The 12,775-nt window shown below is 46.6% G+C and overlaps 2 protein-coding genes across 3 annotated transcripts in view; one reads left to right on the forward strand and one right to left on the reverse strand.

Annotated features, from left to right (window-relative positions):
• The window catches only part of LOC123760900 (uncharacterized), a 143,554-nt gene that overhangs the window by 25,015 nt on the left and 105,764 nt on the right, over positions 1-12,775 (forward strand). The gene's annotated exons all lie outside the window — the stretch shown is intronic.
• The window catches only part of LOC123760903 (uncharacterized), a 50,677-nt gene that overhangs the window by 2,783 nt on the left and 35,119 nt on the right, over positions 1-12,775 (reverse strand). The window contains exons 2-5 of the mRNA XM_045746721.2: positions 5,219-5,346; positions 4,880-4,975; positions 4,210-4,290; positions 3,934-4,036 (exon numbers count right to left, since the gene is read on the reverse strand). Coding sequence (XP_045602677.1) covers positions 3,934-4,036; positions 4,210-4,290; positions 4,880-4,975; positions 5,219-5,346 — 408 coding nt within the window. The remainder of the gene's footprint in view (positions 1-3,933; positions 4,037-4,209; positions 4,291-4,879; positions 4,976-5,218; positions 5,347-12,775) is intronic.

Consider the following 12,775-nt stretch of genomic DNA (forward strand, 5'->3'; position numbering starts at 1 on the left):
AGTTGCTCGCCCGAAACCAGCTGCTGCAGCTGTTCCTCAAGATCCTCTGAGCCTCCCACCGAATCTCACAGTGCTGGAGTTCCGTAAATTGCAGAGAGAGGATCCCTCCTTAACATCTTTATTCTTACAGGCTGAGACACAACCTAACTCTATCCCTGTTTTTTTTTGTAGAAAATTAAGTGTTGTACCGGCATTATAGAACCAGGAAATTGGAGAATGGCGATCGGGCCAACATCAAACAACAGATAGTTCCCAACAGCCTACGATCAGATATCTTGCGTCTGGTCCGGGGATCTCACTCACACGACGGCTTCTAGAAGACCTACAAGGAAACAGAACTACTACTGGCCAGGTATGATTAGAGATATCAAAAGCTTTGTAAAAAAAATTCACATGTCTCGGATGACGGGTAAGCCGAACACTCTTCTATTAAAGGCACCCCTGATACAGGTACCAGTGTCTTCTGAGCCGTTCACCCATACCATCAACTATGACCAGCCTCAGTCCCAGATAAGCTCAGGTAATGTTCCTCTATGTTCTACCAATAGGTATTCTACAGCAGTTTCCGTCCAGAACAGTACGGCTGCTAACGTTGTGAAACACCTCAGGAAGCAATGCCCCGCAGTACAGACACCGCCAGGAAGGTCAGAACAAGTGTGATACCATCTCCTCCAACGACCTGAGCAAGACAACCATCACTAAGGTATTGTCTAATCCTTCTCGTTGTACTTGGCCTGACTACAATGGTTCTAAATTCTCGATTGATTCCAACACCAGGAAAGATCCTTCTCTCTATGAACCAAATCCAATTAAATGTGCTCCTCCAGACAATTTTACCAGCCCTCAGCTAAAATATTGTAAGACAAACTTGGCTTCCATTGCATTTGAAAGGCATAAATCCTTGTCTGGTACTAACTCCATTCTCGCCCTGCCAGGTATTAGAAAACCTCCAGACTTCCACCCTGGCGATAGGAACACCATCACACCGCCGCGAGATGGGATCATGAACTATAGCTACAGTCATCAGAGAGGAGCCACTCAACATCCTACCCGACGTGCAACACAACGAATCGTCCAATCTGCTAGGTTACAACTTCAACCTCTCCTCGGACTTCAACATTCTTCGGTCCCTACATCAGGATCGGTTCTCCAAACTTCGCTGAATCCTGCATCACCATGTGAACATCATATGTCACAATCTCCTTCGGTTCCTACTGCTAGCCCAGTTCTCCAAACAGCGCTTACTACGCTGGGCCTTGCATCAGAGGAACAATCTCGCCCTCTCCTGGATCACCATTCTCGTCGATCTATTCAGCAGGCTCGATTCTACAGCAAATTCACACTTGACAGTCCTGCAGTGCTTCCTCAACATCATCAACCACCATCCTCTCCAGCTTCTGCAGCAGACCCAGTTCACCAACCAACATCTGTCTCGGCTACCAGAGGTTTAATAGCAGAGCAGACAGCGCGCAGAACTCGTAATTCTGTGGCGCGGGTTCGATTCCCGCACCAGGCAGAAACATATGGGCAAAGTTTCTTTCACCCTGAATGCCCCTGTTACCTAGCAGTTTATAGGTACCTTGGAGTTAGTCAGCTGTCACGGGCTGCTTCCTGGGGGGGTGTGTGGTGTGGAGAAAAAAAAAATAGTAGTTAGTAAACAGTTGATTGACAGTTGAGAGATGAGCTGAAAGAGCAAAGCTCAACCCCTGCAAACACAACTAGGTGAATACATCTGCTTCATTGGGCCCTGTACCTCCAGAACTTCAACATCACCATTTACTTCATCCAACGCTCGGACAACATTGTCGCCGACACACTTTAACGAATCCACAGGGTGGACTCGTCCACTCTTACTATTCTACACTCGGCTGCAGTTGAATTGGCAATAGGAGCAGGCTTCAGGGGAGAGCTGTCATGGTAAAATCTCTAGGAAGAGATTCGGCCTGCTCCATCATCACCTATGCTACCCCTATCACGTCTATATAGTAAAGAACTGCAGCCACAACAACTACTACTATCCAGGCGTCTAGACAATACCACCAGTCTACCTACCCCACTGCCTGTCACCCCACCTCGCACCTGGGTCGCTGGGAGCTCACGCCATCTCAAACAAGCAGTTTTAGAGCCGGTTAATAGTTAAAGAAGTCTCCAGCACCATCTGCCCGGCCAGCATCGTGTATCTATAGGGCTGCCTAGCCCACTACATTTCAGATTACTTCTGAGTGCTCTGATGAGTAGACCTGTTGACATACCCCGGTATGGTAACAGAGCTATTCGGTTTGACTCACAGTATTCTTGCACAATATTTTATTTTGCACATTAACGTAACGTAAATTTGATTGTCTGTTTATTTTCGTTTTGCACACTTTGTATTAAAGCCAGGCCTGAATATTTTGTTTTGTAATTTGTTTAATTTCCTTTTTCTATCAAAGTAAAGTATCTTTAAATGTTTTTTCCCTCTGCTTTATCCTACAGTTTACATCACTATGAAGACAACTTGTAGTTTAACTGTTTTTTCCTTTTTTTTATTATTTTATGTGATTGGCATTCCATGTGCCTAGAGACTGCACGACCACCTACTTTTCTCGTCAAAATGCGACGTACAGTTCAGGAGAACGGGTTGCTCCTTGACAACACAGTTAACGTGTCAGTATATAGCGTGGAAGAGGAACAGCAGGAAGGGAAAGAACGATGCCATTAATAGCAGCAATGAACAAAGTGCTTTTCAGAACTGTCTTGTGGACCTTGATGAAGTCGGTGGGAGGATGGGTAACAGGACCCATTTCGGATTTTAACAAATCTAGTGGATATTTATGTTCTAGTATAATGAGGGCAAGTTCCTACGATGCCCAAAGAACACAGTGGGTCAAGTATTGTGCGATAAAGTAGTGTCGTATGCTTTCTTAACATCAAAATGCACCCGTACCGTAATTGACAACACGGAAATAATTTTGATCATGAATTTTAATTCTACAAAAGCATCTGTTGCATTACGGTATTTACTGAATGCGAATTGTGTGTGTGTGTGTGTGTGGGGGGGGGGGGGGGGGGTTGACAATGATGACTTCTAAATACAGCATTAAACAGGCACTTAACATTCTACCACTGGAAAATATAATGATAGAGAAGTAGAGCATAAAGATAGAAGGGATACAAGTGGGTGTTCGTACAGGAGAGTCAGTACGAGGTGGTTCACCGTGTTAAGAATGCTGGCGAGGGGTAGGAGGAGTTTCTTGGGAATTTGTGAAGGAACTGCACAAATAAATTGTTTGAAATTCGAGTCGCCTAAACGCGTTGAAGAACATCCATGATTTTAGTACTCCGGGAACACTTACACCTGACGGTAGTGATGCTAATGGCTCATCCGAACACTTCACTTGCAGTGCTGCAATGTTGTTTTAGATTCAGCTACTTAGAACACAAGTTTCAAAGTAGCACGGGCTATGGTGAGCCCGTAGTGGACTTGCCTGGCACAGGAGCGGGGCTGTGGTGCTGCAACATTTCAACAAACTTTACTAGGTAAGGGCCGAGCTGGCACACCCACCACGGGCGGGCCAAGCTCCACCACACTATTTTCTTGCGTCCCGTCAGGTATAAACGTCTGAGAGGGAAAATGTATTTGGATCATAAGAGGGCGACGGCGGCGTGGATCAAAGCACTGGAGGTTAATGAGGCTAACGAAGCTGAACCTGTTACACACGCCTTTGGTCAGCAGGCCATGCAGGGTGGGTGGACCATGGGTGGACCGGGCCTACAGAAGGAACCCGCAGTGAAGGTTCAGGTAAGATGTGTTATTTGGCTTTAGATGAGGTGGTGTTGGGGGGGGGGGGGTCAGAAGAGGTGGTGGTGGGGAGTGTTCGGATGAGGTGGTGGTGGGGAGTGTTCGGATGAGGTGGTGTTGGGGAGTGTTCGGATGAGGTGGGGACGACTAACCGAAGGGCCACCACCAGGCGCTGGTGTCGTTGAGAGTGATGTCGTCCTGGCTAGGGTGGTCGTGGTGGCCGGCAGCCTGGCTGGTGTCCACGCCCTCTCGCTCCTGCAACATGGTAACCAGAGCCCCATTATCGGCACTCTACTGCATAAAAAGTGTTGCAAATGGAATAAAGAGGAGAGATGAGTCATCAATGTTTGTGTTTACATCTTGTTAAAGTTCTTTGTAACACATGTGAGTCTTTCTACTTCCCTCTGAAGAGGATCTTAGTCACTCACCTCTTCCGAGCTATCCACACTTCTCTTCCTCCTCCTCTTGCCTTCCTCTTCCTTGTGTGTCTGGCTGGCTTCCTCCGTCCCCTGATGGGTAGCAAGATTACTTCACCTTATGATAGTTAATTATTCACGTTCGTCTCTGAACTACGAATCAAATGAATCATGTTAATCCAGTCAAACCTGTTAAGTAATATGTATGACTTGAGGGCTAGTAGGATGTTTACACTCGTAAATTGTTGACAGTATTTTATAAAACGGTGCTTCTAACACTCACACACACTCACCTCTTGTTTACATCATACTGGGGGAGGAGGGGTACCAGGATGTGCCCGGGTCTGTCTCCCCCTCACCTGGCTTCTGGCTCTCACCTAATCTTTGGCCCTAATCTAGCCCCTCACCAACAAACCAATGAGCTTGCCAGCTGGCTAACAGGTTTCTCTCGCACAGAGATCACACTAACGTGATGCATCAAATGAACAAATCCACAAGGGCAGTGACGAGGATTCGAACCTGCGTCTGGGAGCATCCCAGACACTGCCTTAATCGACTGAGAACCCTGTCCCTGTCGTTTTACCCTGTCGTAGCTCAGTCGATTAAGGCAGTGTCTGGGATGCTCCCAGACGCAGGTTCGAATCCTCGTCACTGCCCTTGTGGATTTGTTCAGGTTTCTCACCTCGCTTGTAGTTTTCATGCCCAGTTGAGAGGGGTAGAAGAGCATTTTGGGTGCTCCTGTGCTCTTAATCACGCTCTCTTCTCTCTCTGAAGGGATCTGCCGGAACGAAATCAAGAGATCAGGAAGCAATTTTGACTTGAGAAGTAATAGATCAAACTAGCTATGACTTCCGGCAGGCGGAGGGCCACTAGACCGCTAGAACGTTTTAACTGTTGGCTGTAGTTGATAGTACATCAATCTTCATTTATTGTGATGTTTGAAGCTTTCAAATCAAAAGTTATTCACTTAATAACATGGCCGAATAAAATGAGGTGAACTAGGCTTGTGGGAAAGCATTACCATTTCCGCGGAGGTGTAGAGAGGGTAGACGTTGTGGAGTAGGCTGAGGAGGTGGTGGGTGGTGTCGTCGAGGCTGGGCGGCAGGTGGCGGGGCTCCGGGGGCGGCCTGGACCATCCTCCCTCCCACGCTGACCAAGACAAAAACAACTCCGTCAGCTGCTTAGTATTATTATGATAAACATCTTCGTGTTCATCTACGTTTATACAGCTGTCCTAGACTGTATGAAGGGTTACATTTATACAGCTGTCCTAGACTGTATGAAGGGTTACATTTATACAGCTGTCCTAGACTGTATGAAGGGTTACATTTATACAGCTGTCCTAGACTGTATGAAGGGTTACATTTATACAGCTGTCCTAGACTGTATGAAGGGTTACATTTATACAGCTGTCCTAGACTGTATGAAGGGTTACATTTATACAGCTGTCCTAGACTGTATGAAGGGTTACATTTATACAGCTGTCCTAGACTGTATGAAGGGTTACATTTATACAGCTGTCCTAGACTGTATGAAGGGTTACATTTATACAGCTGTCCTAGACTGTATGAAGGGTTACATTTATACAGCTGTCCTAGACTGTATGAAGGGTTACATTTATACAGCTGTCCTAGACTGTATGAAGGGTTACATTTATACAGCTGTCCTAGACTGTATGAAGGGTTACATTTATACAGCTGTCCTAGACTGTATGAAGGGTTACATTTATACAGCTGTCCTAGACTGTATGAAGGGTTACATTTATACAGCTGTCCTAGACTGTATGAAGGGTTACATTTATACAGCTGTCCTAGACTGTATGAAGGGTTACATTTATACAGCTGTCCTAGACTGTATGAAGGGTTACATTTATACAGCTGTCCTAGACTGTATGAAGGGTTACATTTATACAGCTGTCCTAGACTGTATGAAGGGTTACATTTATACAGCTGTCCTAGACTGTATGAAGGGTTACATTTATACAGCTGTCCTAGACTGTATGAAGGGTTACATTTATACAGCTGTCCTAGACTGTATGAAGGGTTACATTTATACAGCTGTCCTAGACTGTATGAAGGGTTACGTTTATACAGCTGTCCTAGACTGTATGAAGGGTTACGTTTATACAGCTGTCCTAGACTGTATGAAGGGTTACATTTATACAGCTGTCCTAGACTGTATGAAGGGTTACATTTATACAGCTGTCCTAGACTGTATGAAGGGTTACATTTATGCAGCTGCCGTATATTATATGAAGGGGCTACACAATTTGTCAAATTACCTAGGGAGCCGGTCGGCCGAGCGGACAGCACGCTGGACTTGTGATCCTGTGGTCCTGGGTTCGATCCCGGGCGCCGGCGAGAAACAATGGGCAGAGTTTCTTTCAGTTTTAGCCCCTGTTACCTAGCAGTAAAATAGTTCCTGGGTGTTAGTCAGCTGTCACGGGCTGCTTCCTGGGGGTGGAGGCCTGGTCGAGGACCGGGCCGCGGAGACACTAAAGCCCCGAAATCATCTCTAGATAAGATGGTTAGTCGTACAGATTGTGAATGTAACCGTGGCACGCTGTTCCCTCCGACAACCACAACGAGCCTATGTCCTTCCCGTACCCCAGACCAACCACCCAACAAAGTTGCATGAGGCTAGCCCCAAGCATATATAGCCCTCAACCTCGAACAAATGTACATTTTCTCTTATAGATATAGCGTTCTGTAAACGTCCGTAGCGTAGTAACAGATGGATGTCTAGATGGACTCACCTAGTTGTGCTTGCGGGGGATGAGCTTTGGTTCTTTGGTCCCGCCTCTCGACTGTCAATCAGCTGGTGGACAGATTCTGAAGCCTATTGGGCTCTATCATATCCACACTTGAAACTGTGTATGGAGTCTGCCTCCACCACATCACTTCCTAATACATTCCATTTATTACACGAAACTAAATTCTTCCTCGTGTTTTTATGGCTCATTTGGGCACTTAGTTTTCACCTGTGTCCCCTACTGCGTGTGCTCCTTGTGTTAAACTGTCTTTGTCTACCCTATCAATTCCTTTGTAAATCTTGTATGTGGTGATCATGTCCCCCCTAACTCTTCTGTCTTCCAGTGACCTTCCTCTGTGTGTGTGTCTGTGTGTCTGTGTCTGTGTATTTATTATGTTTGTTTCTGCAGAATCGACCTATTAGCTCTTGGACCCCGCCTGTCTAACTAATCTATTATTTCTCTATTATATCAACTACATATATACACACACAAATCACAATAGCGTCATATATCAAATGAACAAATCCAGAAGGGCCGTAATGAGGGTTCGAACCTACGTACGGGATGTTCCCAGAAGCTCCTTAGTCCGGATTTGTTCATTTAACTACATACATTTCTTACACATGCACATGCGCGCACACACACACACACACACACACACACACACACACACACACACACACACACACGCATCCCCAAGAAGTAGCCCGTAGAAGCTGTCTAACTCCCAGGTACCTACATAATGCTTGGTGAACAGACTCATCGAGATGTAATAAGCTCTGCCTATTTGTTTCCGTCACCGCTGGGAATCGATCCCCGGACTCTAGGACTACGAACCCCGAGCGGTGTCCACTTAGCCGTCAGGGTCTGCCGTATGTCACCTGTATGTGTAGATTGTGCGCATGCATTCGTGTGTGTTGGTGAGTGTGCGCATGCATTCGTGTGTGTTGGTGAGTGTGCGCATGCATTCGTGTGTGTTGGTGAGTGTGCGCATGCATTCGTGTGTGTTGGTGAGTGTGCATGCATTGTGTACTCGCCTATTTGTACTCACCTATTTGTGCTTGCAGGATCGAGCATTGACTCTTGGATCCCGCCTTTCCAGCCATCGGTTGTTTACAGCAATGACTCCTGTCCCATTTCCCTATCATACCTAGTTTTAAAAGTATGAATAGTATTTGCTTCCACAACCTGTTCCCCAAGTGCATTCCATTTTTCCACTACTCTCACGCTAAAAGAAAACTTCCTAACATCTCTGTGACTCATCTGAGTTTCCAGTTTCCACCCATGTCCCCTCGTTCTGTTATTATTACGTGTGAACATTTCATCTATTTCCACTTTGTCAATTCCCCTGAGTATTTTATATGCCCCTATCATATCTCCTCTCTCCCTTCTTTTCTCTAGTGTCGTAAGATTCAGTTCCTTCAGACGCTCTTCATATCCCATCCCTCGTAACTCTGGGACAAGCCTCGTCGCAAACGTCTGAACCTTCTCCAGTTTCTTTGTGTTTCTTCAGGTGGGGGCTCCATGATGGCGCGGCATACTCTAAGACGGGTCTCACGTAGGCAGTGTAAAGCGCCCTAAAAGCCTCCTCATTTAGGTTTCTGAATGAAGTTCTAATTTTCGCCAGTGTAGAGTACGCTGCTGTCGTTATCCTATTTATATGTGCCTCAGGAGTTAGATTAGGTGTCACATCCACTCCCAGGTCTCTTTCTCGAATCGTTACAGGTAGGCTGTTCCCCTTCATTGTGTACTGTCCCTTTGGTCTCCTGTCACCTGATCCCATTTCCATAACTTTACATTTACTGGTGTTAAACTCCAGTAGCCATTTCCCTGACCATCTCTGCAGCCTGTTTAAGTCCTCTTGGAGGATCCTACAATCCTCGTCTGTCACAACTCTTCTCATTAATTTTGCGTCATCCGCAAACATTGACATGTATGATTCCACTCCTGTAAACATATCATTTACGTAAATTAGAAAGAGGATTGGTCCCAGCACCGATCCTTGAGGTACTCCACTTGTTACTGTTCGCCAGTCCGACTTCTCGCCCCTTACCATTACCCTCTGGCTCCTTCCTGTTAGGTAGTTCTTCACCCATACTAGGGCCTTTCCGCTTACTCCTGCCTGCCTCTCAAGTTTGTATAGCAGTCTCATGTGCGGTACTGTATCAAAGGCCTTTTGGCAGTCAAGAAATATGCAGTCTGCCCAGCCTTCTCTGTCCTGCCTTATCCTTGTTACTTTATCATGGAATTCTAAAAGGTTTGTTAGGCATGATTTCCCTGTCCAGAACCCATGTTGGTGCTTGTTTACAAACCCAATGCTCTCCAGGTGCTCAACAAGTCATAGCCTAATTATTCTTTCAAGTATTTTGCAGGGGATGCTTGTCAGTGATACGGGTCTGTAGTTAAGTGCCTCCTCCCTATCACCTTTTTTGAAAATCGGTACGACATTTGCCTCCTTCCAGCAACTGGGCAATTCTCCCGACATAAGTGACTCATTAAAGATCATTGCCAGAGGCACGCTGAGAGCCTGCGCTGCCTCTTTAAGTATCCACGGTGATACTTTGTCTGGTCCAACAGCTTTATTTGCATCCAGTGTTGTCAACTGTTTCATTACATCCTCTGCTGTCACCTCTATATCTGATAGTCTTTCATCTTGGGTAATCTCTTCTAACAATGGGAGCTGCTCAGGCTCGGTTGTGAACACTCCATGGAATTTTGCATTCAGTACCTCGCAGATTTCCTTGTCGCTTTCTGTATATGCCCCTTCTGTTTTCCTCAGTCTTGTCACTTGGTCATTTACCGACATTTTCCTTCTTATATGGCTATGTAGTAATTTAGGTTGCTTTTTCGCTTTGACTGCAATATCATTCTCATAATTTCTTTCCGACACTCGTCTTATGTTAATGTAATCATTCCTAGCTCTGTTACATCTAATCCTGTTGTCCTCTGTCCTTTGTCTTCTGTACTTCCTCCACTCCCTCCTGCTTCTCACCTTTGCTTCCTGACACTGTCTATTAAACCATGGGTTATTATATTCCCTCCTGCTTTTTTCCTTTAGTGTTGGAATAAATCTCTCTTCAGCCTCCTTGCATTTCAATATGACTTGGTTCATCATACCTTGCACTGTTTTTCCTCTAAGTTCTTCCTCCCACTGCACTTCTCCCAGGTAGTCCCTTATCCTTCTGTAGTCCCCTTTTCTGTAATCAAGTCTCCTTTCCCGGACCTCTTGTCCTTTGATCACAATTTTAAGCTCCATCATGTAGTCAAAGACTAGGACACAATGGTCACTAGCTCCTAGTGGTATTTCATGTTCCAACTGCTCGATGTCTTCTACATTCTGGGTGAAAATGAGATCTAATAGGCTGGGCGTATCCTCTCCTCTTTCCCTAGTATCTTCTTTCACATGCTGTGTTAGGAAATTCCTGTCAATAACGTCTACCAGCTTCGCTCCCCAGGTCTCCTCCCCGCCATGGGGATTCCTCGTTTCCCAATCTATCTCTCCGTGATTTAGGTCCCCCATGACCAGCAGCTTCGCTCTCATTCTATGCGCTAAAGTTGCTGCCCTCTGCAGTTCATCTATACATGTCTTGTTGCTGTCCTCGTACTCCTGCCTGGGCCTTCTACTGTTTGGTGGGGGATTGTAGAGTATCAGGATTACAATCTTCTTCCCATCCACTGTCAGAGTTCCATGTATGAAGCTCGTGCTTTCATTGGTACCCGGATTTTCCAGCTCATCGAACTTCCATTTCCGCTTTATTAGTAGTGCCACTCCTCCTCCCTGTCTCTGTGTCCTTTCTTTTCTTATCACCTGGTACCCCTCTGGAAAGATTGCATCAGAGATCATGCCATTTATTTTAGTTTCCACTATTGCCACTATGTCTGGGTCTGCCTCACTAACTCTTTCTTTTATCTCTTCTGCTTTATTGGCTACCCCATCAGCATTGGTGTACCAAACCTTGAGACTCTTCTTGGAAACTTGGGTGTCAGAGTTCCCCCTTTCACCAGGGGTCTGGGGGGAACTGGGGGGTGTCTGGGGGGCAAGTGGGGGCAGTGGGGGGGTGCTAGGGGGGTGCTTGGGAGTGCCTGGTAGGCGAATGGGGTCTGGGCATCTAGGGGGGTAGGAAGGGCATAATGGGTCTGAAAGTTAGGGGTCTGAATAGCATAGGGGGGTTGAGAAATAGTGAGACTGAGAGTCAGATAGAGGTTGAGAGGTTGGGGGGGGAGAGGGATACTGAGGGCAGAGGGCTGAGATGAGAATGGAGCATGGGTGCTGGGAGTGGAAGAGAGGGTGTATTAGTTAGGGGGGAATCGGGGGTAGGTGGGGGTTTTGGGGTAGAAGAGGGGAAGAGGGAGATGGGGGAAGGTGTTAGGGGGTCACAAGGTGAGGGGGTTAAATGTGGGCTGGAGGTGCATAGGAGGGGTGAGGGTTGGGTGGGGTTTGGGGGTGAGTGGAAGAGGAGTGCAGTGGAAGCTGGGATGGAGTAGATGGAATTGAAGTCAATGGGGTAGAAGGGGCAGGGGAGTAGGAAGGGGTAGTTGGGGAGGGGGGATGGGAAGCTGGGTTTGGGGAGGGCATGGCTTGACCCACTGGGGTCGTTGACAGGTGTGATGTAGCAGGGGCAGGGGAATCGTTGGGGAGGTGCAAATGTGGAAGGGACAGGGGGGTTTTGGGGGGCTGAGGCAGGGGGGAGGTATAGGAGGGCTGAGTTGGGGAGGATGCGACCTGGGAGGTGACCTGGGATGTGACCTGGGAGGTGAGACTACCTGAGAGGCTAGTTCGGTGTCGTTGTTGCCATCTATTCTTGTGGGCTATTTGCTCATCTTTCGTCATAAACCTCTCTATAAACACATTGTAATGGGTTTCACTTCCTCTGAGTAAATGCTTGTTCCTCATTATGTACTCCACAGCCTCCTCATTGGAGAATTGCACCAGAACAGGTCTATTCTTGGTACAATTGTAAGGTCCAACCCGGCGGCTGATATCCACCTCGTGTTCTGCCATTCCTGCTCAAATACATCTCAATATCTCGTGCAATTCGTATTTTTCCGTTTCTGTGTGTGTTAGTGATTGTGCGCATGCATTGTGTGTTGGTGAGTGTGCGCATGCACTCGTGTGTGTTTGTGCGTGGCGGACACCACTCGTGTCTAACAACGGGAGATTACAGCGCTCCGAGCCAAGGTGTTTAATAAACAATAAATCTAGAATAAGGACTCGCCACTCTTGTTTACCTGCGGCGGGGGGTCTGAGCGCTGCCTTCAGGTGATGCGTGATGTGCTGTTGTGGTGGTGGTGGTGGTTGGTGTGTTGTGGTGGTGGTTGGTGTGTTGTGTCTGGTGTGTTGTGGTGGTGGTTGATGTGTTGTATGGTGTGTTGTGATGGTGTTTGATGTATTGTCTGATGTGTTGTGGTGGTGTTTGAAGTATTGTCAGATGGTATCTGTAGTGTAGTGTTGCCTTGTGTTGTTTTTATCGGTGTTGTGTGGGTGTTGTGGTGGGTTGTGGGTGGCTGGTTGTACTCTTGTTGTTCTTCACTACTTTATTATAGCAATACCAGTCATCTTGAGTGACTACTTCTTATGTTGCACGCGATGTCTTAAGACTCTCTCCTTGCTTGTTGCTTTGATGTCTTCAAAGCAACAAGAGTGTCAGGGTGATGTCTTCACTCTGATGCTCCTTGTTACCTACACTGCTGGACAGTGAATAAAAATATTTGCTTTCTGTTTGGTAGGCCTACATGCCTCCCGTTTTTCATGTTATGGTAACGAACGTTATAAATGTAGCCTACTATAAAAGTAACGGCTCACAAACATGTACGTTTTCTATGCAT

This window comes from Procambarus clarkii, chromosome 3 (assembly GCF_040958095.1).
Source record: "Procambarus clarkii isolate CNS0578487 chromosome 3, FALCON_Pclarkii_2.0, whole genome shotgun sequence".
NCBI classification, from domain to species: domain Eukaryota; kingdom Metazoa; phylum Arthropoda; class Malacostraca; order Decapoda; family Cambaridae; genus Procambarus; species Procambarus clarkii.